Source organism: Carettochelys insculpta, chromosome 1 (genome assembly GCF_033958435.1).
Source record: "Carettochelys insculpta isolate YL-2023 chromosome 1, ASM3395843v1, whole genome shotgun sequence".
Lineage (NCBI taxonomy): Eukaryota > Metazoa > Chordata > Testudines > Carettochelyidae > Carettochelys > Carettochelys insculpta.
Window position 1 is genome coordinate 381,261,646 of NC_134137.1, and position 27,706 is coordinate 381,289,351.

Consider the following 27,706-nt stretch of genomic DNA (forward strand, 5'->3'; position numbering starts at 1 on the left):
TTTGGAATGTTTCTTCTCATGTCAGAGGTTGCAAGACTAGTTACAGGGAACAATGGTGACATTTCAGAGTTGCAGACTTCTTCAACATACAATTTATGCTTTTACATCAATGTCATCATGTCACATGGCTCTTTTTAAACATTCAGTGCATGGTACAATTCTACAGCTTTTGGTAGCAGCACCCCTTGGTTACAGCAGTCAGCGTGAGTAACAGAACAAACCCATTGCAACTGTACATTTACGTTGCTCTTTGGTAGACCACAACTTTTGTGTAACCTCCTTGAGAATCTGGTATTTTGGGGATAAATGGCTGAGGCCTTTCTTAGCACCATCAAGTTCTAATCTTCTCTCTTGCCCCCTGGGGTGGAAATTTGATCTCTCTGGGTGTGCCCTCCCTTCTAACAAGAGCTGCGCCATTGATGATCTCAGGGAGATGGCCCCCCACACCAGTCTGGAAATTTGCAAACCAAACTGCTTTCTGAGAGTTGTTTTGTGAGTCCCAGACGCAGAATCCACATGAAGGAATTCCTGTTTATCCCTTACTGGCCCACCAGGCCCACAGCTCCTTCGTCCTTCCACCTCCAACTACTGCCTCCCCATGGAATCAGAATTGGAGTTCAGTGTGAGAATATAAGTGTTTTCACCATTTGGAGATGGGGAATTGCTGGCCCTCTCCTGCATCCTACAGAGACTGACTGTGCAGCTGTTTTACTTGGTTCTCACAGGGCTGCTCACATTCCCTGATAGTTTTTACTTTACTTGCACCAGCTTCCAATTCCTGAGAAACTTTTACCCTGCCTGCTTTGGACCCTTGCAGAGCACAGCCAGTGGTTTCACACTCAGGCAGGTCCTGGCCATCAGGAGCTGAAACAAACTTCTCCCCAGGCAAAGGGCTGCTCCGGCTCTCACAGACAAGCACCTTTTCTGTTCACTCTCCTTCACCTCACTCCCATTTTCTGCAGTCCCCACAGACGGGTCAGGAAAAGTTTCAGGGAAATTCTTTTCCTCAAGAGCTCCCCCAAACAATAACTCACCCCTGTCTGGCTCCACAGGGGCACTGCTCCCTTGAGCCACAACCAGCTCCTGGGTTTCACCTACACCCAGGATCACTTCTGGCCCATCAGGCAGATTCCCATGTAATCCCCCTCCAGGCAGACAGCCAGTACCACCGGACAGAAGGTCAGGGTCCCTTTCCTCCCTTCTGCTACCAGCTCCTTTATCTTCATCAGTCAGCGTAACTCCATTGCCCATCTGTTCTTGTGTTCTGGCGAGAGGATGACTCTGGTAGGACAGAGTCCTCTCACCCCCTCCCAGTAACACCTCAGCATCAGGCAAAGAACAAGTACCAGAATCGTCTGGTCTCTGGGATTCCCTGATGATACTAACTGGAGTAGACCAAGTTAAAGCATCATCCCCCCTGAGAGACACAGAGGTAGGCCCACTTCCCATCTGGGCTTCAGCTGCCCTCAGATCCAGCTCTGGGATCTTGGCTCCATCTTGAGCCCCCACAGGCTCAGGCAAAGGATTCACTTCCCCAGAAGCAGAAGCACTTTTCTTGCACCAAGGACCAGTGTCCTTAGCAGGGACACCACTGCCCATCCCAGAGCCATTCCCTCTGCTCCAGCCCCCATGGCTGGATTCAGAGACACACCTGGAATGCTCTTTTCTGGTGGATCCTTCTCCAGCCACCCTAGGCTGAGGAATCCTCCTCAGACAATGGGCTAGTTTCCTCATTGGCACCTTTTCCAAACGCAGGCTCTGCTCTCTCCCCAGGCTGCTGCTGCTGTTCAACACAGACAGACAATGGGAGACACTTTCTCCTTTGTCCCAGCCCCCCGGCTGGTCTCCACACACACACAGAAGGTGAAGCAGCTTCTCTCACAGACAACTTGCCATTCCCAGTGGATCAGCTGCTTTCCTGCACAGACACACAGGGACCTTCCTTGGCCCAGGCCTGGAAAACTCTTCGCAGGTCTGTCTTGGCCACTAGTAGATGATGGGTTGGAATCGCTCCTCCCCTCCTTGAGCTGTGGCAGGCCACTCGGTTCAGAGCTCCATGCAGTCCAGGGTTCCCCGCCCCGATCCGGGCTCACCTCTGTAGGATTTTCCTTAACCCTCAGCTCTGCCACTGCACATCCACGCTGCCTTGTCCAGCTCCTTTAATCTTGATTCGGTTTCCAGGTGCTGCCACTTCACAGCGGAGTTGCTCAGCGTGGTTGCAGGCTCTCAGGCTGATGCCCTCTGCACCCCACGATTCCTGGAAGAATCCCTTCAGTGTGCCAGGCTTCTTGCGGGTCACAAGCTGCCCGGGGTTAGGCTGTAGGCCCCTCCGCCCTCTGGGACCGACTCCAACAGACTCCCAGCGGAACCCCTTCTTCAGTGCGACACCCGCTCTCAGGGACCATGAGCACCCTGTCTTGGGAAGGACTCATTCAGCGTCAGCCTCCTCAGGGGTCACTTGTTCCTGGGGGTTGGGCTCTAGGCCCCTCCACCTTCTGGGACCGACTCCAACAGATTCTCAGGAGTAACCCCTCCTCGGGTGTGACACCCCCTCTCGAGGACCACGACCGCAGTTGCTTGGGTTCGGCCGCAGGCCCCTCCGCCTTGGGGAACTGCACCTCACTGCCCTTCAGCACACCTGGGTCTCGCAGGCCCCACTTCTTCCGGGGCCCCGGTCACTTACTGCTGGATGCTCCATCCTCGGGGTGCAGAACATCCCACTTCTGACACCAGTGTGATGGGGTTCTGGGGTCCCCCAAGCTCTGCACCCCGGCCGTAGGCAGGAGAGTCTCTCACTTAGCAGGAGAACAGCGGGTTTATTAGCCGACAGGACACAGCATCGTACAGAGGAGTCAGTGCAGCTGGCAGAGACAGCCAGTCCCATCCATGTTGGGGAGAGGAGGCCCCGAGGGGCCCCCAGAGCCGGGGCCTTGCCCCCTCCTTTGTCTCTCTCTCTCCCTCAGCCCAGACTAACTGCTTCCCAAATCCCAGTTCCAATTCAAACACCTTAGGCTCCACCTCCTCCTTTGTCTGCAGTGCAAAGGTGTTACCTGGTCATCAAGGTTACCCTCAGCAGGAGCCCCACACCCTCTGTGAGCCACTCACACACACACACACATAGGTATTCCCCACTCCATCACAGGGTGTGTACCCGGGGAGGCTGCCAATGGCAGAATGCCCCAACGGACATGGACAGGTGATCTGCTCATGCAGCAGGCTCCATTGCAAACCTCCTTCCACACAGGGAGGAACGCGGATTTCCCCCCACATGGGCAAGGGTATAAAGGGGACTCCGAGGCTCCTCCATTTTGTCTTCAGTCTTCAGTCTAGCTCATCACTTCAGGAACATCTCTGCTCTGAACCGAGCCTGGAGGGCTCGCTGACCCCTCCTAACAAAGCATGTACTCCAGAGACTTTTATGATAGCAACTATTCCATCTGCTGCAAACCTGCGTCAAGAACTTCGTGACCAATGGCTGGCATTTGATTGCTTTAACAGTTTACTCTCACCCTGGTCTTTCTTTCTTTTTATTAGCAAACCTTTAGCTGTTAGATTCTCAAGGATGGCCCCAGTGTGCTCTTTGACCTAAGCTCTGCGGTGCACATTGGCCTGGGGATGTGGTTGGGCCTTTGGGGCTAGAAGAACCTCTTTGGATTTGGTAAGATTGGGTTTTTTATACCCTCTCATCTGTGTAAGGGGAGGGACTGGCTGTGGCCCCCTTGAAGTGTTTAATCTGCAGGTCATATTCTTGGGATGCTGCCCAGAGGCACCAGCATTCTGGTTTCCGCGCTTCAGTCCCAGCACTGTTCCCACTCTCTGCCGTCTCCCAAGGCCCCCGCACCCCCGGGCCATGTGCTGCTGCCCTGCTCCCGCTCCAGTGCCTCCTGCATGCAGCTGAACAGCTTTTCTGTGGGTGGCTGGGGTTGCTGGGGGGACAGGTAAGGAGCTGATTGGAGGGGCAGTGGCTCCTGCTTGGTGCTGTGCACTCGCTGTTTTTTCCCAGGGTGCTCTCGGGCTGACACACCGGTGGAATCAGCGCACGATGCTGGAGGGTCAGTGCCTCTCCCTCTGTGAAGGCACTAAGAGGGAGTGGGCTGTTAGACCCTGGCCCTGGTGTCAGCTGCTTGCCAGCATGAGGCCTGCTGACAGGTGCATACCAAGAGCCCTGCCCTGCTCTGCCCTGGGGCCATTGCTGGGCTGCTTCTGCCGAGTGCGGCACTCAGCGGCTTGTCACTGCTGGACAGGCCAGGCGGGTGTTCCTGGAAGAGCACCTCTGCCCTTCCTCAAAGCCGACAGGCTGCACCCCATGCCTGGCTGGCTGCTGAGCTCTGCAACAGCAGCCACAGGGCAGCCAGAACTCCCACAAACCTGCGAGTGAGAAGTAGCCAAGCCCATGAATGGCTGTGTGCCAAAGTGGGGTGTGCAGGGATTGTATCCCCCTGGTTGGGGTGCATGCGTTTCCTGATGCCCTGCAGTCCCCCCACCCTGCCCCCAGTTTCCCTCGGCAGCATTAATGGCTTGTGGTAATATGAATGCACAGGTGACACCTTTATTCCCTGGGAAACAGGACAAAGGCGCTAGGTGGGACTTGGCTGGTTGGAATCGAAACCGGGAGTTGGAGGGCAGTTAGCCTGGGCTGAGGAGAGCAACAAAGGGGAGCCAAGGCTCCAGCTTGTGGGGCCTGGGGCCTTCTCTCCCCAAAATGGATTGGACAGACTGTTCCTGGCTGCTGGACTGACAGCTCTGTGCTGCACTGTGTCCCTGTCACCTAATAAGCCTACTGTTCTCCCTGCTGAGTGAGAGTCACTTCTGGCTGCAGATGGGGTACAGGGCCTGGGGACCCCCATATTCCATGACATCTGGTGGCAGGGGTGGGATGTACTGCACCCCGTGGGTGAAACATCTGGCAGTAGCGACTGGGGCACAGGAGGAAGAAGGAGGGCCAATGAGATCCAGACATACTGAAGGGTGGAAAGGTGCAGGTCCTGGAGCCTACAGCTACGTCTACACATGCACGCTACATTGAAATAGCTTATTTCGATGTAGCGACATCGAAATAGTCTATTTCAATGAATAACGTCTACACGTCCTCCAGGGCTGGCAACATCGACGTTCAACTTCGACGTTGGGCAGCACCACATCGAAATAGGCGCAGCGAGGGAACGTCTACACGCCAAAGTAGCACACATCGAAATAGGGATGCCAGGCACAGCTGTAGACAGGGTCACAGGGTGGACTCAACAGCCAGCCGCTCCCTTAAAGGGCCCCTCCCAGACACACTTGCACTAAACAACACAAGATCCACAGAGCCGACAACTGGTTGCAGACCCTGTGCCTGCAGCATAGATCCCCAGCTGCCGCAGCAGCAGCCAGAAGCCCTGGGCTAAGGGCTGCTGCCCACGGTGACCATAGAGCCCCGTAGGGGCTGGAGAGAGAGCGTCTCTCAACCCCTCAGCTGATGGCCGCCATGGCAGACCCCGTTATTTCGAAGTTGCGGGACACGGATCGTCTGCACGGTCCCTACTTCGACGTCCAACTTCGAAGCAGGGCGCTATTCCCATCCCCTCATGGGGTTAGCGACTTCGACGTCTCGACGCCTAACGTCGATTTCAACTTCGAAATAGCGCCCGACGCGTGTAGCCGTGACGGGCGCTATTTCAAAGTTGGCGCCGCTACTTCGAAGTAGCTGGCACGTGTAGATGCGGCCAAAAGGAGCAAGATGACCGAGAGAGAGAGAGAGAGAGAGAGAGAGAGAGAGAAGCGTAGCAGCATGAATGTGCAATGGCAGCACTGAGGGCTAAAGAAACCCCTGCAGTGGTGAGTCAAGATGGGGTAGGGGACCCCGGACTGCACGGAGCCCTGATAGGAATGTGCTGTTCCCGGGTAAGGATGGGGAGGACATAGCTGTTTTCCTGAGTGCCCTTGAGAAGGTCTGTGATCTGCACCCCTTGGATCTAGCAGACAGGCTGCAGCGTCTCACCCGTACTGGATCCCAAAGCAAAAGGGTGCACAGCCAGATGGATGGGTGACAAGCAGAGGGTTATGAGCTGTTCAAAAGGGCCCTGCTGTGCTAGCTCAGGCTGACCTCCGAAGGTTATCGACAAACGTTCCAGCGTTCACGGAAGGCCCCTGGGGGAGACACACAAGGAACTGCTCCTGCGGCTGGGGCAATATGTCCGCAAGGGGGCAGACGGGGTTAGGGACCCAGGCCAGACAGGAAGTGATTGATCTGCTGGTGCTGGAGCAGCTGTATGGACTCTGCCTGCCTGGCTTGAGAACACGGCTGATGGGCCAGACGCCTTTGGAGGGTCCCATAGGCCAGAGGGGCTGGCTGCCCAGGCAGGAGGGGCTTCTGCTGTGTCATCAGCTTGGGAGGAGTCAGATCTCAGGCTGTTCTCAGTGGTGACAGAGGGCAGAACAAGGAGCAATGGTCTGAAGTTACAGAGCAGGTGTAGGCTGGATATTTGGCAAAACTATTTCATCAGGACGGTGAAGCACTGGAATGTGTTACCGAGAGAGGTGGTGAAATCTCCATCCCTAGAGGTTTTTACGTCCTGGCTTGGCATGGTTGTGGCTGGGATGACTTAGCTGGGATTGATCCTGCTTTGGGCAGCGGGCTGGACTAGACAACCTCCTGAGGCCCCTTCCCACCCTAGGATTCTGTCCACAGGCCCGCTCCTCCGGGGGCCCAGACGCACCAGTCTCGGTTACAGGGTGGGTGCAGGTCTGCCTCTGCAGAGTGAGTGCCTCATCCCCGGAGGTGGGAGGTCGGGGGTTCTGGACACGGGCGTGAATGTGACGTTGGCCTGGCCCAATGTGGTGGCACCACACTGGGTGACACCCAACTCCCTCCCACCTGACCTGGCTGCAGCACATGAAAGGGGCCAACGCCAAGCTCCTGCGGTGGAGTCTGCTCCTGCAGGACTATGACATGGAGGTGGTCCATGTGAAGGGGAACAACAACACCATAGCCGATGCCCTGTCACGCAGGGAGGGCCCCAACTTCCCCAGGTCACGGGCCGAGTGACCCCGCTCAGTTCGGTCTGGGAGGGGGAGCGATGTGACGGAGCGGGGTGTGCAGGGACTGCATCCCCCTGGCTGGGGCGCGTGCATTTCCAGATGCCCTGCGGTTGCACTAAGTTTCCCTAGGTAGCATTAATGCATCATGGTAATACGAGCTCCCAGGTGACCCCCTTTGCTCCTTGGGAAACAGGACAAAGACGGTAGGTGGGGTTGGCCAGTTTACATTTGAACTGGGAGTTGGACACCCCTTAGCCTGGGCTGGGGGAAAGAGACACAGGGGAGCCAAGGCTCCAGCTTGTGGGGGCCCCTTGGGCCTCTACTCCCCAGAATGGATTGGACAGACTGTTCCTGGCTGCTGGACTGACAGCTCTGCACTGCGCTGTGTCCCTGCCACCTAATAAACCTTCTGTTCACCCTGCTGAGTGAGTCACTTCTGGCTGTGGCTGGCGTGCAGAGCCTGGGGACCCCAAGCTCCAGGACAGGCTGCCTGGCTTTTCGCTTCCAGGACAGGCCAGTTACCCAGGGAAGCCACTTTCAGCTCAGCCCCTGCCAGCCAGGTGAGGGACTTGGGCTGCCCCTCTCTGATGCTTTGACAGTGAGGGCTGCATCTCTGAGTGACCAGCACAATTCCCCTTAGGTGCGGCCAGGAACCACTGACGACTGCAGTATCGCTGAGGTAGGCATGAGCATCCCCCCAGCGTGTTCACTGCCACTGAGGGCACAAGGGCCCCTGGGCTGAATGGCCCTTTGCTCTGGCCCCGTGGGGCTGTTCTGAAGAACAAAGCCCTGTATCCCAGCGAACACCTCATTCCCGAGCCCCTGGCATGGGGCTTCTACGGCACTCAGTCCCCACAGCAACACCTCACACTCAGAACGCCACAGACAAGTTCAGAAGGTGTCAGGGGGGTCTGGCAGGTTCAATCCCAGGAGCTCCAGAATACTGCTTGGTTTACAGCACCCAGCAGGCCCCAACTCTGGGCCCAGGCACCATCACCGCATTGCCGGTAATCAACACGCCGACCCATCCCTTTGGGGAACTGCGATAACCAGGGAAGCCCACCCACTGCTAGAGTCTGGACTTGTCCCCAGCGTGGACTTTAAACCACCCCTAACGCTCTTCACAGATTCAGCTGCTGGGCCCCTCTGCCCCTGAGCCTCCAAGAAGATCCAGAGGGCCCCTGACGTTTCATCCTTACCCCAGCCAGATGGGGCAAACCCCAAGGACGGTTGGGACCTCTCTTGGAAGTGGAATAATGGGTAGGGAAACAGCACAGCCAGGCTACGTCTACACGTGCACGCGACATCGAAATAGCTTATTGCGATGAATAACGTCTACACGTCCTCCAGGGCTGGTGCCGTCGACGTTCAACTTCGACGTTGGGCAGCACCACATGGAAATAGGCGCTGCGAGGGAACGTCTACACACCAAAGTAGCACACATCGAAATAAGGGTGCCAGGCACAGCTGCAGACAGGGTCACAGGGCGGACTCAACAGCAAGCCGCTCCCTTAAAGGGCCCCTCCCAGACACAGTTGCACTAAACAACACAAGATCCACAGAGCCGACAACTGGTTGCAGACCCTGTGCATGCAGCATGGATCCCCAGCTGCCGCAGCAGCAGCCAGAAGCCCTGGGCTAAGGGCTGCTGCACACGGTGACCATAGAGCCCCGCAGGGGCTGGAGAGAGAGCGTCTCTCAACCCCCCAGCTGATGGCCGCCATGGCGGACCCCGCTATTTCGATGTTGCGGGACGCGGATCGTCTGCATGTGCCCTACTTCGACGTCCAACTTCGAAGTAGGGCGCTATTCCCATCCCCTCATGGGGTTAGCGGCTTCGATGTGTCGCCACCTAACGGCGATGTTAACATCGAAATAGCGCCCAACACGTGTGGCCATGACGGGCGCTATTTCGAAGTTGGCGCCGCTACTTCGAAGTAGCCGGCACGTGTAGACGTGGCCCCAGCTGCCTGCCTGGTCAGACATCTGCAAGACGGACTTTAGGGTCCTGTTCGACCACTCGCGGTCACTGCTTGTTTTGGGGCGATGTGGGACAGATTTCACTTCGCTTGCCCCACATAGCCTCCACCACTCACCGGAAAGGTGGGCTGTGAACTGTGACCCAGGCCCTGGTACGATTTCCAGTGGGAAATGCACACTGCTGGGTACGGGGACCAGGGCAGGGGATAAGAGCTCCAGCCCCCACATATGACAGTGCAACTGCTTCCAGGCAGCTGGTGGCAAACCCAGCCGCACCCGACGCTTCTCCCCGGCCAGGGTGGGGTGGCGAGCAGCCCGTTATCCACGGCAAGCCTGGGAAAGGCGTCTTTGCTCCCAGGGAACAGGTGTCCCAGAGCCTGGCACAGGCCTGGAGTCGTGGCTTTGCTCTGGACGCGAGTTGCAGGGAGCGCCTGACCAGAGAGGAAAGCGCCTCGGTCATGAGGACGTGCTGTGGGCAGCGCTCGGAGCTTTGCTTTTCCCTGCAAACCCTGGCATCCGAACCCTTCTGCTTCCCTTTCTTCCACCCTCAACGCAAGCGTTGTGAACCACTGCCCCACCTCCCCGGCCTGAGCGTGGCCGCGGCTGCGTCTCATGCCTTGGGGCGCTGCCCAGAAGGGAAGCCAGGCACCTCCCATGGCAGTGAAGGCGGCACACAACACAGGTGTGCAGACGACAAAGCACTGGGCACTGACAGCGTAAGGCCGGGGGGTGTAAATTGCGCGTCTGCAGAGGGAAGGGGCCGCAAAGAGGGCAGCTCAAAGGGGCACTTGTGTCCTCAGCAGACGGCAGTGTGGGGCCAACGGCCGTGATGGGCACAGCCAAGCCTCCCTCATGCAGCAACGAATAGAAATGATTCATCCCAGACCCCACACCTGCCAGAGCCCCGTCACCCCAGCCCAAACCCCACACGCAGCCAGAGCCCCGTCACCCCAGCCCAAACCGCACTGACCCCCACACCTGCCAGCACCCCGTCACCCCATCCCAAACCCCACTAACTCCCACACCTGCCAGAGCCCCATCACCCCATCCCAACCCCTTATTGACCCCCACACCTGCCAGAGCCCCGTCACCCCAGCCCAAACCCCATGGACCCCCCACACCTGCCAGAGCCCCGTCACCCCAGCCCAAACCCCACACACAGCCAGAGCCCCGTCACCCCAGCCCAAACCCACTGACCCCCACACCTGCCAGAGCCCCATCACCCCATCCCAACCCCCCACTGACCCCCACACCTGCCAGAGCCCTGTCACCCCAGCCCAAACCCCATGGACCCCCCACACCTGCCAGAGCCCCGTCACCCCAGCCCAAACCCCACTGACCTCCTACACCTGCCAGAGCCCCGTCACCCCATCCACTGGTGCCTCCACTCCATAACTGCCCTACGCCCAGCCAGGTCCCTTTCAGAGAAGACCGCCAGTAGCCTCCATCCCAAAGGCCCAGCCACCAGTCCAGCTGCCTCTCTGCCGCCCTGGTCAGTCCCCTAACAGGCCTGGGCTCTCCCTTGGCTGCGAGGAGGTCTGGGCTGGCGCCGTTCCTGGCTCTTTCCCTGGCCCCCCGGAAGCGTGGCAGACACCAGCCCACCCTTCCCCAGTGCACCGGCCCCGCTCCCTGTCCCGGGTGGTGTCTATCACCCAGCAGGCAGGCTGGCACCTCTCCAAGAGCCTCCTTTATAAGGGACAGTGACGGAGAGATTCTCCCCCTCCCGCCCCCAGGTCCCGTGGCTGGCAGCGACCCACGGCGGGGCAGCGCTCGCCCCGAAGAGCACGTTCCGGGGCTGTGCCCGCGGGCCGCTCTCACACATCTCGGGACGGGAGGGGCCGTCGCCTCGCCCCCACGCGAGGTCAGTTGGCCAGCGGGGCGGCCGGATGGCCAAAGAGCTCTGCGATGTCCCACATGGCCTGGCGGATGTGTCTCCCGAACCGCCGGGAGTCCTGCAGTGGGAGAGGAGACGGGAGTCAGGCGACCACGGCCCTCGGCCGGAGGGCCCCATCCTGCTCTGGAAGTGGGGGGCTAGAGCAGGACACCCCCCATGGGGCGGGACCGGCACAAGGGCCAGGGGAACCTGAGTGCAGCTGGGGAACGGGAGGGTGTCAGAGAGAGGCCAGGTCCCCCCACCCACCTCTGCTGCTGGGCCACTGGGTCTTCACGCAGTCAGAGATCTGCAGACCCCTCCCGGCCCTGGGTCCGTGCGCCCGTGGGAATATCAGCGGGCAGGCCTGGCCGAGCCCAGCGCCCCCAGCAGACGGGGCTGCAGGGACGTGGGCCCCAGCAAGGCACAGGGCTGAGGCTCACGGATAGCAGGGCCGGGGTACGGAGGTCCAGTGAGACGGGCCTGGCTCGCCCCTCGGGTAGGGAGCGGCGGGATCCAGGGCTGGGGGTGTGGCAGGACGGCCTAGCGGGTTCGGCAGGAGCTGAAGAACAGGCAGCGGCAGCGGCAGCGGTAGGGAGGACGGGGGGGGCCTCGCGCTCAGAGCAGAGGAGCTGGGCCAAACACCAGGGGCGCAGGCCGGCAGCACCTTTACACCAAGCACGGACAAGCTCTCCTTGCGCAGCCCAGCCACCTGCGGAGCCGACTGCCGCCAGGCGCCAGAGGCTGAGCTGAGCCCAGCTCACACAAGGGTCAGCCCTCGCCCGCGACCACAGGAGTGTCCCTGCTTCGAACAGGCCTGACGGGGCGGGTACGAGCCGGCCACCAGCCAACGCCTCCCCCAGGACACGCTAGCCCGGATTCCTGCCCTTCCCCGCCAAGGTCCTGCTTCTGGCCCGGGCCCTGGCCCATCGGAGATGGGGTGCGATGGGCCCCGCGCCTGCCCTATGCTGCCACACCGTTGCGGCCATGCGTAGCCAGGACCATGACGAGCTAGAGGACAGGCTGCTCCAGGGCAGGCTCCGACTCGAGGGATGCCACCCAGGCTGCCCCCGGCTGGCCAGCCATACCCCGGGCTCGTCGCCCAAGGAGAGCAGTTCCCAGCCAGCACCCATGGGCCGGGGGCACTGACCGTCTCGGGGCTGGAGAACTTGCTGGAGATGTGGAAGAAGATCAGGTTCTCCCCGGCAATGATGTAGGAGACCCCGTATCCGTCATCAGCAACCTGCGGGGAGCCAGAGGGGAGGGATGGGAGCAGCACCGACCGTGGCAGCCTGCTGGGAGGGGCCAAGGCGATGCCAGCCTGGGGCAGCTCAGCAAGCCCCACTGGGTGACCCCGCAGTGGGCGGGAGCCTTGCCGGGGGCCCAGCTCTGAAGCCTGGCACAGCACAGGCAGGAGGGCAGCCGGGGGGCGGGGCGCAGTGGGGCTGGGCGCAGAACACAAGGGCTCTGCCCCACAAGCTGCAGCAATGGGGGATGTCCTGAGACAAAAGAGACCCACGTCCACCGCAGTCACTCGACTGAGCAGCACGTTCCACCGTCTGCTGCGTGGGGCACCTGGCAGGCCCAGTGCCCAGCCCCTGCAGAGACCACAGGGGCCCTCGCCTCGCACGCTCATCCGGGGCACCTGCCCACCCAGCCCACGCGCCATGCAAGGTGTCCTGTGCCCCACACACGTACCCGGGGCACCTGCACACCCAGCCCATGTCCCCCCGAGGAGCCCTGTGCCCTACACACGTACCCGGGGCACCCGCCACCCAGCCCATGTCCCCCCGAGGAGTCCTGTGCCCCACACACGTACCCGGGGCACCCGCCACCCAGCCCATGTCCCCCCGAGGAGTCCTGTGCCCCACACACGTACCCGGGGCACCCGCCACCCAGCCCATGTCCCCCCGAGGAGCCCTGTGCCCTACACACGTACCCGGGGCACCCGCCACCCAGCCCATGTCCCCCCGAGGAGTCCTGTGCCCCACACACGTACCCGGGGCACCTGCCCACCCAGCCCATGTCCCCCCGAGGAGTCCTGTGCCCCACACACGTACCCGGGGCACCCGCCACCCAGCCCATGTACCCCCGAGGAGCCCTGTGCCCCACACACGTACCCGGGGCACCCGCCACCCAGCCCAAGTCCCCCCGAGGAGCCCTGTGCCCCACACACGTACCCGGGGCACCCGGCACCCAGCCCAAGTCCCCCCGAGGAGTCCTGTGCCCCACACACGTACCCGGGGCACCCGCCACCCAGCCCAAGTCCCCCCGAGGAGCCCTGTGCCCCACACACGTACCCGGGGCACCCGCCACCCAGCCCATGTACCCCCGAGGAGCCCTGTGCCCTACACACGTACCCGGGGCACCCGCCACCCAGCCCATGTCCCCCCGAGGAGTCCTGTGCCCCACACACCTACCCGGGGCACCTGCCACCCAGCCCATGTACCCCCGAGGAGTCCTGTGCCCCACACACGTACCCGGGGCACCCGCCACCCAGCCCATGTCCCCCCGAGGAGTCCTGTGCCCCACACACGTACCCGGGGCACCCGCCACCCAGCCCATGTACCCCTGAGGAGTCCTGTGCCCCACACACGTACCCGGGGCACCCGCCACCCAGCCCATGTACCCCTGAGGAGCCCTGTACCCCACACACGTACCCGGGGCACCCGCCACCCAGCCCATGTACCCCTGAGGAGTCCTGTGCCCCACTGTGATGGAGTGGGGGATATCTGTGTGTGTGTGGGGCTCACACAGGGTGTGGGGCTCCTGCTGAGGGTAACCTTGATGACCAGGTAACACCTTTGTACTGCAGACAAAGGAGGAGGTGGAGCCTGAGGGGTTTGAATTGGAACTGGGATTTGGGAAGCAGTTAGTCTGGGCTGAGGGAGAGAGAGACCAAGGAGGGGGCCAGGCCCCGGCTCTGGGGGCCCCTCGGGGCCTCCTCTCCCCAACATGGATTGGACTGGCTGTCTCTGCCTGCTGTACTAACTCCTCTGTACGATGCTGTGTCCTGTCGGCTAATAAACCTGCTGTTTTCCTGCTGAGTGAGAGACTCTCCTGCCTGCGGACAGGGTGCAGAGCTTGGGGAACCCCAAAACCCCATCACACTGGTGTCAGAAGTGGGATGTTCTGCACCCTGAGGATGGAGCACCCAGCAGTAAGTGACCGGGGCCCCGGAAGAAGTGGGGCCTGCGAGACCCAGGTGTGCTGAAGGGCAGTGAGGTGCAGTTCCCCAAGGCGGAGGGGCCGAGAGCCCAACCCCCAGGAACAAGTTACCCCTGAGGAGGCTGACGCTGAATGAGTCCTTCCCAAGACAGTGTGCTCATGGTCCTTGAGAGCGGGTGTCACACTGAAGAAGGGGTTCCGCTGGGAGTCTGTTGGAGTCGGTCCCAGAGGGCGGAGGGGCCTACGGCCTAACCCTGGGCAGCTTGTGACCCGCAAGGAGCCTGGCACACTGAAGGGATTCTTCCAGGAATCGTGGGATGCAGAGGGCATCAGCCTGAGAGCCTGCAACCACGCTCAGCAACTCCACTGTGAAGTGGCAGCACCTGGAAACCGAATCGAGATTAAAGAAGCTGGACAAGGCAGCGTGGATGTGCAGTGGCAGAGCTGAGTGCTGGGGAGAATCCTGCAGAGGTGAGCCCGGATCGGGGCAGGGAACCCTGGACTGCATGGAGCTCTGAACCGAGTGGCCTGCCACAGCTCAAGGAGGGAAGGAGCGATTCCAACCCATCATCTACTAGTGGCCAAGACAGACCTGCGAAGAGTTTTCCAGGCCTGGGCCGAGGAAGGTGCCTGTGTGTCTGTGCAGGAAAGCAGCTTGTCCTCTGGGAATGGCAAGTTGTCTGTGAGAGAAGCTGCTCCACCTTCTGTGTGTGTGTGGAGACCAGCCGGGAGGCTGGGACAAAGGAGAGAGTGTCTCCCATTGTCTGTGTGTGTTGAACAGCAGCAGCAGCCTGGGGAGAGAGCAGAGCCTCCGTTTGGAAAAGGTGCCAATGAGGAAACTAGCCCATTGTCTGAGGAAGATTCCCCAGCCTGGGGTGGCTGGAGAAGGAACCACCAGGAAAGAGCATTCCAGGTGTGACTCTGAATCCAGCCATGGGGGCTGGAGCAGAGGGAATGGCTCTGGGATGGGCAGTGGTGTCCCTGCTAAGGACACTGGTCCTTGGTGCAAAAAAAGTGCTTCTGCTTCTGGGGAAGTGAATCCTTTGCCTGAGCCTGTGGGGGCTCGAGATGGAGCCAAGATCCCAGAGCTGGATCTGAGGGCAGCTGAAGCCCAGATGGGAAGTGGGCCTACCTCTGTGTCTCTCAGGGGGGATGATACTTTAAGTTGGTCTAATCCAGTTAGTATCATCAGGGAATCCCAGAGACCAGACAATTCTGGTACTTGTTCTTTGCCTGATGCTGAGGTGTTACTGGGAGGGGGTGAGAGGACTCTGTCCTACCAGAGTCATCCTCTCGCCAGGACACAAGAACAGATGGGCAATGGAGTTATGCTGACTGATGAAGATAAAGGAGCTGGTAGCAGAAGGGAGGAAAGGGATCCTAACCTTCTGTCCGGTGGTACTGGCTGTCTGCCTGGAGGAGGATTACATGGGAATCTGCCTGATGGGCCAGAAGTGATCCTGGGTGTAGGTGAAACACAGGAGCTGGTTGTGGCTCAAGGGAGCAGTGCCCCTGTGGAGCAAGACAGGGGTGAGTTATTGTTTGGGGAAGCTCTTAAGGAAGAGAATTTCCCTGAAACTTTTCCTGACCCATCTGTGGGGACTGCAGAAAATAGGAGTGAGGTGAAGGAGAGTGAACAGGAAAGGTGCTTGTCTGTAAGCACCAGAGCCAGCCCATTGCCTGGGGAGAAGTTTGTTTCGGCTCCTGATGGCCAGGACCTGCCTCAGTGTGAAACCACTGGCTGTGCTCTGGAAGGGTCCAAAGCAGGCAGGGTAAAAGTTTCTCAGGAATTGGAAGTTGATGCAAGTAAAGTGAAAACTATCAGGTAGTGTGAGCAGCCCTGTGAGAACCAAGTAAAACGGCTGCACAGACAGTCTCTGTAGGATGCAGGAGAGGGCCAGCAATTCCCCATCTCCAGATGGTGGAAACACTTATATTCTCACACTGGACTCCAATTCTGATTCCATGGGGAGGCAGTAGTTGGAGGTGGAAGGACAAAGGAGCTTTGGGCCTGGTGGGCCAGTAAGGGATAAACAGGGATTCCTTCATGTGGATTCTGCGTCTGGGACTCACAAAACAACTCTCAGAAAGCAGTTTGGTTTGCAAATTTCCAGGCTGGCTGGAAGGGGGCCGTCTCCCTGAGATCATCAATGGCCCAGCTCTTGTTAGAAGGGAGGGCACAGCCAGAGAGATCAGATTTCCACCCCGGGGGCAAGAGAGACGATTAGAACTTGATGGTGCTAAGAAAGGCCTCAGCCACTTAGCCCCAAAATACCAGATTCTCAAGGATGTTGCACAAAGGTTGTGGTCTACCAAAAAGCAACGTAAATGTACAGTTGCAATGGGTTTGTTCTGTTACTCACGCTGACTGCTGTAACCAAGGGGTGCTGCTACCAAAAGCTGTAGAATTGTACCATGCACTGAATGTTTGAAAAGAGCCATGTGACATGATGACATTGATGTAGAAGCATGAGTTGTATGTTGAAGGAGTCTGTAACTCTGAAATGTCACCATTGTTCCCTGTAACTAGTCTTGCAACCTCTGACATGAGAAGGAACATTCCAAACCTATTGTGTGGCATGGAAGGGGAAACTGAGGCACACAACCATTGTGGTGGTCTGGCTAAATGCCAAGGATGGAAGCATTTGTACCTTCCGTTACTGGACTGTAACTGAATTCCAGACATTGGCTGGAGCAGCTGTATGGACTGGTGGTCAGATGGGGCAGGACCCAGACCACAAAAGACCTGTTTGATCTGTTGGTGCTGCAGCGAGACCAACCAACCCAAGGGAACTAAAGGAACTTGCCCGGCTGCATCACATGAAAAGGGCCAAGACCAAGCTCCTGACTTGGAGCCTCCCCCAGCAGGACTATGATGTGGAGGTGGTGCACATCGAGGGGAGAACAGAGGGTACAGCTGATGCCCTGTCACAAGGGGAGAGCCGCGAACTTCCCCAGGTCACCAGTTGAGTGACCCCGCTCAGTTCGGTCTGGAAGGGGGGAGAGATGTGATGGAGTGGGGGATATCTGTGTGTGTGTGGGGCTCACACAGGGTGTGGGGCTCCTGCTGAGGGTAACCTTGATGACCAGGTAACACCTTTGTACTGCAGACAAAGGAGGAGGTGGAGCCTGAGGGGTTTGAATTGGAACTGGGATTTGGGAAGCAGTTAGTCTGGGCTGAGGGAGAGAGAGACCAAGGAGGGGGCCAGGCCCCGGCTCTGGGGGCCCCTCGGGGCCTCCTCTCCCCAACATGGATTGGACTGGCTGTCTCTGCCTGCTGTACTGACTCCTCTGTACGATGCTGTGTCCTGTCGGCTAATAAACCTGCTGTTTTCCTGCTGAGTGAGAGACTCTCCTGCCTGCGGACAGGGTGCAGAGCTTGGGGAACCCCAAAACCCCATCACACCCACACACGTACCCGGGGCACCCGCCACCCAGCCCATGTCCCCCCGAGGAGCCCTGTACCCCACACACGTACCCGGGGCACCCGCCACCCAGCCCATGTACCCCTGAGGAGCCCTGTGCCCCACACACGTACCCGGGGCACCCGCCACCCAGCCCATGTACCCCCGAGGAGCCCTGTGCCCTACACACGTACCCGGGGCACCCGCCACCCAGCCCATGTCCCCCCGAGGAGTCCTGTGCCCCACACACCTACCCGGGGCACCTGCCACCCAGCCCATGTACCCCCGAGGAGTCCTGTGCCCCACACACGTACCCGGGGCACCCGCCACCCAGCCCATGTCCCCCCGAGGAGTCCTGTGCCCCACACACGTACCCGGGGCACCCGCCACCCAGCCCATGTACCCCTGAGGAGTCCTGTGCCCCACACACGTACCCGGGGCACCCGCCACCCAGCCCATGTACCCCTGAGGAGCCCTGTACCCCACACACGTACCCGGGGCACCCGCCACCCAGCCCATGTACCCCTGAGGAGTCCTGTGCCCCACACACGTACCCGGGGCACCCGCCACCCAGCCCATGTCCCCCCGAGGAGCCCTGTACCCCACACACGTACCCGGGGCACCCGCCACCCAGCCCATGTACCCCTGAGGAGTCCTGTGCCCCACACACGTACCCGGGGCACCCGCCACCCAGCCCATGTCCCCCCGAGGAGCCCTGTACCCCACACACGTACCTGGGGCACCCGCCACCCAGCCCATGTCCCCCCGAGGAGCCCTGTGCCCCACACACATACCCGGGGCACCCGCCACCCTGCACCTGCCTTGCCTCTGAGGGGCTCTGCCCAGCCTACACTCCCCCCACCCCCACCCCCCGTGGGCCCATGTGCTCACTCCCAGGCTGGGCGCAGCACCGAAGCCCCCGGGCCGGAGCGGAACTCACGGGGCCAAACCCGCCTCCAGCGGAGACATAGTCCTGATTCTTCTCTATGTCAAACATTCGCAGCTGCTGCTGGGCAGTCTGGCTGGTGGAGAGGCGCCAGGGTTCAGCCAGCACCTGCGGAGAGCCATGCTCTGGTGAGCACCCTGCAACCTGCCAGCCTGGGCTCCAGCCTCTGCAGTGCCACCTGTGCGGGGCCTGGCGCCCCGGCCCACTTCCAGCACAACACCGCACAGAGCACAGCTGCCAGCCCAGTGCTCCAGCCAGGTGTGCCACATGCCAGGCCCCAGACTGACGCCCCGGAGTGCAGGCCTGGCACACGGCCCCTTTGCTGGCTCTCGGTAAGGGCCTGCAGGGCCACGCGGGCAGAGGGACGTGAGCCGAGCTCTTCGAGTCGCCTCCCAGACGGCAGGTTCCCCGACACCTGGCCCCCGCAGCAGCCCTGCTCCACACCTAGCCCAGTGAGAATCCATTGCTCCGACTCACGGGAGATGAAGTGGGCTGGGGCCATTTTGTCCTTCAGTCCTCAAACCTCTGCTCTTAGCCTCCATCCAGGGAGCCGCTTGCTAAACAGCGATGCAATGAACTAAGCCTGCGTGGCGAGGGCTGGGGGTCCGTCCCGCACTCTCAGAGACCTTCAGGAGAGCAGCTTTTACCATCCACGGCTGCCTGCACCGAACGCTGTGACCGACGTGTGGAATGGCTCACTTTAACGGTACTTCTCTCTCACCCTGGTCTTTCCTCCTCTCTGAATAAACCTTTACCCTGGGGCTACACGCACCTCTTCCTTTCGAAAGGGGCATGTTAATGTGCGGGTTCAAAAGATGCTAACGAGGCGCTGCAGTGAATATGCAGCGCCTCATTAGCATAAGAGCAGCCACGGTGATTCCAAAGTGCGGTATTTCAAATCGCGCACCGCCCGTGGGGATGGGACCTATCTGCGATTGGAAGAAGGGGCTTTCGAAAACTGGGGGGTCCTTTCGGAAGGTCCATCTCCATGGGTGGTGCACGATTCGAAAAGCCGCACTTTCGAATCACCGTGGCCGCCATTATACTAATGAGGCACTGCATATTCATTGCAACACCTCATTAGCATCTTTTCAACCGCTCGTTAACATGCCTCTTTTGAAAGGAAGGGGCCCGTGTAGACCCAGCCTTAGAGTCTAAAGGACTGGCCCAGCATGTTGTTCTGGGTAAGATCTAAGCATATATTGACCTTGGATGTGGCTGGTCCCTTTGGGGGCTGGAAGAATCTCTGTGGAGCTGGTGAAATAGGTTTGCATATTTTTTGCATATTTCAGGTTTTCCTCACCTGAGTAAGGAGGCGTAATATGACGGGTTCTGGGCACAGCTGAGAAAACCAACCCAGGGTACATTGCTTAAAACCAGGCCACATACAGCCACAAGCTGGGATTTCCCTCTCACTAAGGCAAACCAAACCAGCCGCAAAAGTCCCTCTGCCAGCCCCACTGGCCAGCCAGAAGCCACACAAGCAGGTCCCCAGATTCTCCAGCTGTTTCAAAAGCCCAGACCAACAGCTCCCTGCACTCGGGTGGGAGTCTATCAAAACCTGTCTCACCAAATCCACACTGATTCTTCCAGGCCCCAAAGGGCCCAGCCACAATCCCAGGTCACTCCACGCTTGGATCTCACCCAGAACCGCACGCTGGGCCAGCCCTTTACAATCGAAAGGCTTATTAACAAGGAAAGCAAGAGTAGGGTGAGAGAGAATGGGCGGCAAAGTTGTACACTACTTACATCCGTGACAGCTCCTGACGCAGGCCGGTGATGTTATACGCTGATCTCTTCAAAGTCGTTGCAAGCACCTTCTGAGGGATGGGCCCCGCCGCTCAGACGGGCTTAGCTCATGAGGACTGAAAGAACAAAGATGGCCCCTGCCAAGGACAACGTATAGTTTCCCGTGCAGAGGGAAAATTCCTTTCTTCTCCCACAGAGCATGGGTTGCCGCCCGAGCAGGTGGCTGCTGTGACACGCCGCCATTGGGCACAAGCCCCCGTCCCTTTGCGTAGCATGTGGCATGGATATCTGGGCCTTTGCTGTCTAGTCCATCACCCTGGCTGGGGTGGTGACTGCGCCTTCCCTTGTGTACCGTCTGTGGCTCTGAAACCTTTCTAGTACAGCTATGGGGCCAGTCTCTCCAACTCACATACCCACATGGCACCGACACACCAGTCACATGAACAGCCTCCGGGCATCGCCAGCTTTCAATCCACTCCTCACTTGGGCCTCCTGGCCCAGTGTTTGGTGCCAATTACACACAATGGTAACATAAATGGCTTCCAGATTCGATTTAAAAACCCAGTAATGCCACAGGAGGGTGGCTGGTTTGGGCATTGAACTGCTGGAGAATCTGTGGGTTTGCTCAGCAGCTTCTGGCTGGCCAGACAGGCGCAGAGGTTCTTTTGTGGCTGGCCTGGTTTACCTTACTGAGAAGGAGACCCCAGTCTGGGCTGCAAGTGGCCTGATTTTAAGAAATTTGCCCAGGGTTTGTTCCCACAGCAGTGCCGAAAACCCTCTTAATATTACGACTCTGTCACTTCAGATAAGCACAGCTTACAGCTCAGAGCAAACTTCCTTGTGGCTAGGCCCTACAAGCAAGACTTGCTCTTTGGGCTATTAAATACAATCCACTTTCCATTACCGCAGGCTTCGTCAGACTCATTAAAAACTGAGGCAAAGTACATCAAGCTCTTTCATGTCCGGCATTCTGTCACCTGGCACTCTCAACCAACCGGCATTTTACCCACAAGTGCCATACAGTGAAATAAATACAAATAACTACAGCAAAGACGGTGGAAGTTTGCAGAGTACAATACTGCTGGTGTTGGTACATAAAGGACTCCGCACATGTTTGTTTGTTGTTAATATCTAATCTTGTTTCTCTTTAGTGTTCTGCATTGCTAGCTAAACCTCTCGAGTATCCAGAAGATTTGAATATCCACCAACCCGCCAGTCCCAGGGCTGCTGGATATGAAAGAGTTTACCGTATTTATCTCGGTGTTTGCCCATGACTGGACGATCTTTAATCCCCCCCACCCCCTCAGTCCTCCCTCCCTTCCTTTGGCTTTCTAGGGCTAAACGCCCTTTTCCGGTTGGTTTAACACCCTGGCTGGGCCCAGCTCCGCTGGCTGCTGGCTGGTTTCGCGCGTTCCTGCACCTTTGTACCTGCTCTTGTGGCTAAGCCCTCCCATCTGCCACTTGGTGCAGGCATTGGGCTTTCTCTGACCTGCTGTTTGAGAAGCTTGCTCAGCCCCGGGGGCTGAAGCCTGTCCCTGTGACTCTTCCCCCTTGCGTGGGACGTGGGCTCGAGACGACTCCTGCAGCTTTGACTTAAAGCAACAGCAGGACTCCTTGGCTACGTCTACACGTGAAGCCTACATCGAAGTAGCCTATTTCGATGTTGCGACATCGAAATAGGCTATTTCGATGAATAACATCTACACGTCCTCCAGGGCTGCCAACGTCGATGTTCAACTTCGACGTTGCGCAGCACCACATCGAAATAGGCGCAGCGAGGGAACGTCTACACGCCACAGTAGCACACATCGAAATAAGGGTGCCAGGCACAGCTGCAGACAGGGTCACAGGGCGGACTCAACAGCCAGCCGCTCCCTTAAAGGGCCCCTCCCAGACACACTTGCACTAAACAGCACAAGATACACAGAGCCGACAACGAGTTGCAGACCCTGTGCCTGCAGCATGAATCCCCCGCTGCAGCAGCAGCAGCCAGAAGCCCTGGGCTAAGGGCTGCTGCACACGGTGACCATAGAGCCCCGCACGGGCTGGAGAGACAGCGTCTCTCAACCCCCCAGCTGATGGCTGCCATGGAGGACCCCACAATTTCGACGTTGCGGGACGCGGATCGTCTACACGGGCCCTACTTCGACGTTGAACGTCGAAGTAGGGCGCTATTCCTATCTCCTCATGGGGTTAGCGACTTCGACGTCTCTCCGCCTAACGTCGAAGTTAACTTCGAAATAGCGCCTGACGTGTGTAGCCGCGACGGGCGCTATTTCGAAGTTAGTGCCGCTACTTCGAAGTCGCGTGCACGTGTAGACACAGCTCTTGAGTTCTTCAGCCCGGCCCCAGACCCAGACCCACTTCCCATACGGGTTTGCAGCTTGCCCTTCTGAAATCAAGGGCCCCGGAGACCCAGCTCTGTTGAAGACAAGTTGGCTCATGGTCGCTTGACCCACAACCAGCTCCTCCAGGGCCCACCACTCGGCCCTACGACACCGAAAAGGGGCAGTGGGTGTCACGTGTCACAGCCAGGAACCCCCAGGCCTGCCCCTAGCAGGAGCCCTTGTCCTCTGATCGGTGGCTGGGACACAAGCGACTAGTGAGAGGGCCATAAAGGGGGCACCAGCTGGGGGGGATGCAACCCCCCACGTGCCCTCTCCACAGGACTCCCCCCACATGACTTGCTCCCACCCCCAGCCCTGGGCTCCCACACTCTCCCTGCCACCTGCCCATGGCACGTGATCTGGCAGGGGCAAGGGGAAGGGGGCACACGTCCTCTCCCAGCAGCCACTGGTCAGAGCAGCTACCTGGAGAGAGACGGCCCGGCCCGGCACGGCCCGGCCCGGCACGGCACGGGGCAGCCTGCCAGGCAGACAGCATGGCCAGAAGCGGAGGAGGAAAGGCGCTGGCCCCTCCTCCCTACGGCTCAACCATAGGCCCCACCCCACCCTCGACCATTCACACCCCCCCACGTTGGCCAGGGCCTCCCCCACCCCCACGACTCCCAGGCGCGTGAATGTGGTGACGAGCTCCCCTGGGGTCCACAGCCGATCCCAAGCTGGCCCAGGGAGCTCTCACATGGCTCTGCCCCAAGGGGACCTTTGCCCCAAACGGACCCTGGGTGGCTCCCGCTGTCGTTTCCTTTCCACCGGCCTGCGCTGGGCCTCCCTGAACCCGTCCGTGCTGCGCACCATGCCAGCCTGCCGCCAGCCGGGGCCGCCGTGGGCCCTGCGACACCGCCTGTCACCTGGGGCTGGAGGCAGGAGGCTTAGCGGTCTCTGTCCCTCGCCCGGCTGGCTCAGCCACCCAACCGTGCTGCTGGCCTGCCTCAGTCTCCCCTCTGCGCACGCCCATCTCCTCCTTTCTGCACGGCCGTGCCCGCTGCTGCTCCGCTTCGGCAGCCCTGCGCTTGAGCCAGGCTGGGGGGCACGTCTGCCTCGAATCCCTCGTGCAACGCCGGGAGCAGGCGGCGGCGGATCACCGCAGGCCCCTGCGCGGTGGCACTGGCAGGACCGGGAGAGGCAGGGCAAGCAGGGCTGCAGCAGCCGTGTCCTGCCTGTCTGGGGCAGCCCCAGCGCACACCCCTCCAGGCAGGCTGTGGCCTGTGCAAGGAGACCCCGGGGAGCCTCACCTGCGCCAGGAAGGGGGACTCCACCCCCAGGTACTGGGAGACCACGTAGAGGCAGAAGAGGTGTCGGTCGATGCCGGCGCCCGTCATGGCCAGGCGGCACATAAGCTGGTGCTTCTCCGAGGCCGCTCGGAAGAGCTTGAGACGCTCCAGCTGCTGCGGTGAGAAAGGGCTGGACTGGGCTGTAGGGCTCAGGGCCACGCTGCCGTGGGCTGCAGCCCGAAGCCCTCCCGCCAAGGCTCTGGCTGAGTGCACTGGGCCAAAGGGGTGTCTTCCACTGTGCCCTGCCCTGGGGACAGCAGCCCCAGGGACCCACGGAAGAGCACAGCATCTGGTGGGTAATGCAAGGCGGGGGAAGGACCCTGGCTTAGCACCATGGACAGGGCGGGCTGGGCTGGGGCAGGATGGGAGGAGGCAGGGGCTGGCCTGGGAGGGGGGGGGTGGACCCTGGGAGGAGGCAGGGGCTGGCCTGGGAGGGGGGGGGTGGACCCTGGGAGGAGGCAGAGGCTGGCCTGGGAGGGGGGGGATGGACCCTGGGAGGAGGCAGGGGGCTGGCCTGGGAGGGGGGGGATGGACCCTGGGAGGAGGCAGGGGCTCGCCTGGGAGGGGATGGGCCTGGGGGGAGGCAGGGGGCTGGCCTGGGGGGAGGTGGGCCTGGGGGGAGGCAGGGGGCTGGCCTGGGAGGGGTGGGATGGGCCTGGGGAGAGGCAGGGGGCTGAGGGGTAATGGTGGTAGGGCTGCTGATTCTGGTCAGCCATGTTACTGGCATTGACTCCATGACATAACATATAATTCAACGTTAACCTTACTGCTGGAGACCCAGGACAGCCCCGAGCGCTGGCAACCCAACCGTGGGGCTGGGTGAGGGCAGCCGGGCCGGATTTGCTGGGCGCAGTCTCCCAGCGGCCACTGGAGCCAAACGGGGAGGGTCTGAGCGCTGGAAGTCCAGCAGCGCTGTCATGCGACGGGATGTGGCAGCCACTTTGTGCGTCCGACGTCTCTGCTGGCCCCAGACACTGCCGGGGGCATGTGAGGTGTGCTGTGAATGGCGCTGGTGCCCTGGCTCGGCGTGTGCCGCGCGTGTCTGTATCACGCCCGGAGGTAAAGCCACAGATCGCAGCCGCGTTAGAAAACGTCTAAGTGCTGAGCTTCCCAATGGGAGGTGTGAACTCAGCCCCACCAGGGCACCCGGCTACGAAGGAAGGCGCAGACACAGACCACGTCCCAGAGGCTTGGGACTTGTCGGTGGGAGGCCGCCCACTGCTGGGCTGAGACAAAGGAGCAGGTTCATCTCAGAAACCGGAGCCTGTCTCCTGGGACTCACCCCAGGGCAGTTGGCCACAACAGCCCACCTGGGTCAGGTGGGGGCGGCCCCTCGGGACTGTGGGGAGAAGACGGGCTTTGGCCCTGCACACAGGCACAGACACGATGGTATGGACTTAGCAGGGTCCATCTGGGATATTCTGTCTTTGGTGCCTGTCCCCCAGGTCCATGTCCAGCACGTGGACCCCAGCGGGCCAGATCCCCAGCGCTCCAGTGACTGAATCTGTGTGGCCTGAAATGAACTCTCGGAGACTGTCAGGAATCAGCACATAACAGCGCTGGCTGCACCGGTAGCTGTGACTGATGCATGTAAAGTGTTGCTCTACCCGTCCTCTCGCCAGCCCTGCTCTTTCCTTGGTGTCAATAAACCCTTAGAGGATTGGTGAGTGGTTGTCTGGGTGAGATCCAAGTCTATATCGACTGGGGTCTGGGGCCGGGCCCTGTGGGGTCTGGAGGAATCTGTGGGGTGTTGGTGAAACAGGCTTAAGAGCCTCTCAGCTGAGTTTGGGGGTTGCTGCTCTGGGCGGGTAGAGCAGCTGGGCAGTCTGGGGGTTTGCTGGTGTGGCTCTGGCTGGCCAGTGGGGCTGGCAGAGGTGCTGTGGGGGCTGGTTGGATTGGCCTTAGGGAGAAGGGAATCCCAGCCTGGGGCTGCGAGTGGCCGGATCTAAGCAAAGCTCCCCTGGGTCGGTTTCTCCAGCAGTGCCCAGAAACCCGCCCTGTCACAAGCACAGTGGGGCTAAGGCCCGAGCTGGCCTCACCCTGCTGACAGCAGCAGCCAGCCTGGCCCTGTGCCCATGGAGGGGCAGGGGTCTTCGCATGCGGCCCCCACTGAGCGCTGACTCCGCAGCCCGCACTGGCATGTGAAAGGAGTGTGGCCGGGGGCGGTGAGTGACAGGGAAGGAAGCTGTAGGGAGTGGGTCAGGGCCTCAGAAAATAGGTGGGGTGTAGCTGGGCCCTGGGCTGGCTATAGGGAAGGTGGGGGGGCCCATCTGGAGGGACTGCAGGGGGGCCTTGAGCATGGCTGGGGGTGTGCAGGGGGTGGCTGGGGGTGTGCAGGGGGTGGCTGGAGGAAGGCAGACGGGGTCTGAGCTGGGTGGGGCACGACACAACGGGAGCTCAAGGACTGGCTGAGGGGAGGTGGGGTGGGGCCAGGCTGGAGGGGTGGGGGAGCCGGGTCCCTGATGGGGTGGGGCCAGGCTGGAAGGGTGAGGGGGGCCGGGTGCTTGCTGGGGTGGGGCGAGGCTGGAGGGGTGGAGGGGGCTGGGTCCTTTCTGGGGTGGGGCCAGGCTGGAGGGGTGGGGGGGGCCGGGTCCCTGCTGGGGTGGGGCCAGGGTGGAGGGGGCCGGGTCCCTGCTGGGGTGGGCAGGCCAGGTATGCTGGAGTGGGGGGAGTGCAGGTGTGAGTCAGGCTGGATGTGGGAGACGAGCAGAGCAGCTCCCAGTGGCTAAGGATGACCCTGGGGCTACAACTGGCAGGTGACACCTCTGCCCTGAACAAAGAGGAGGGAGGAGCTGAGCTGGGTTTTGAATCGGGGGCGGCAGTGAGAGGCTAGGGAAAGGGAGAGCTGGAAGGCAGCCAGCCTGAGGAGGGGGAAGCTACACCCCAGAGGGGCACCCCTCGGGGTCTTCTCCCCAGGACGGGTTGGAAGGACTGTCTCTGGTTGCTGTACTGTCGCTTCTGTGAGAAACTGGACATCTGTTGCCTAATAAACCTGCTGTTCTACCTGCTGAGTGAGAGTCTCTCCTGCCAGCGGACGGGGTGCAGTGCAGGGGGACCCCTGAACCCCGTCACACTGGTGTCAGAAGTGGGATGCACTGCACCCACGGATGAGCTCCCAGCAGTGGCTGACTGAGCACCAGAGAAGGAAGGAGTCTCACAAGAGCCAGAGGGGGAACAGAGCCATTCCTGCAGCTGCTGCTGGTGAGTGGATACCCCGGGAGATAGCGGGGAGATGGATTATACCCGACTCCTGAAGGCAGAGCTAGCGGGGCTGTGCAGAGAGAGGGGCCTGACCGTGGGGAAGGCGACCAAGGCCCAGCTGATTGCCCAGCTGGAAGAGAATGACCAATCCGGGGGGGCAGAGCCTGTCCTGGCAGAAAGTGGCCGGTCAGCCTCGGTAAGCGTTTCGGATTCTCCGACAGGAGCAGGGGCTCGACGCCGTCAGACAGACGCGGTGCCCGCCAGGTCGCGCTCAGCTAGCGGTGGTCCATCGCGGGCAGAGTCCCCCGCCGCAGAGCTGCGACGGCTGGAACTCGAGGTGAAATTAAAGGAACTGGAGCACCAGGAACGGGAAAGAGAGCGTGAGCGCCAGGAACGGGAAAGAGAGCGTGAGCGTGAACGTGAGCACGAGCGCCAGGAACGAGAAAGAGAGCGTGAGCACAAGTGCCAGCTACAAGAGAGACAGCGGGAGGAGAGAGAGCGAGAGCGGGAGCATGAGCGAACCATGGCAGAGGCGAGACGCCAAGAGGCCCCAGCTGCGGTAAGCGGGGAGAGGGCCAGATGGATCGGGGTGGCCAGTCACTTGGAGACGCGTGTGCTGGCCCAGTGTCAGGACACAGGGGACATGGACGAGTTCCTTACCGCCTTTGAGCGAGCCTGTGAGTTGCATGAGGTTC

At 60.4% G+C, this 27,706-nt stretch overlaps 1 protein-coding gene across 7 annotated transcripts in view; it reads right to left on the reverse strand.

Moving 5' to 3' along the window:
* Positions 1 to 10,721: 10,721 nt before the first annotated feature.
* The window catches only part of CPT1B (carnitine palmitoyltransferase 1B), a 116,127-nt gene continuing 99,142 nt past the window's right edge, over positions 10,722 to 27,706 (reverse strand). For 6 of the 7 annotated variants that reach the window (XM_074976737.1, XM_074976755.1, XM_074976765.1 and 3 more), the window contains 4 exons: positions 23,772 to 23,924; positions 18,383 to 18,496; positions 12,021 to 12,113; positions 10,722 to 10,952 (listed from right to left, as the gene is read on the reverse strand). In XM_074976737.1, coding sequence (XP_074832838.1) covers positions 10,863 to 10,952; positions 12,021 to 12,113; positions 18,383 to 18,496; positions 23,772 to 23,924 — 450 coding nt within the window. In that variant the 3' untranslated portion in view covers positions 10,722 to 10,862. The remainder of the gene's footprint in view (positions 10,953 to 12,020; positions 12,114 to 18,382; positions 18,497 to 23,771; positions 23,925 to 27,706) is intronic. The other variant, XM_074976744.1, reaches the window with a different exon arrangement.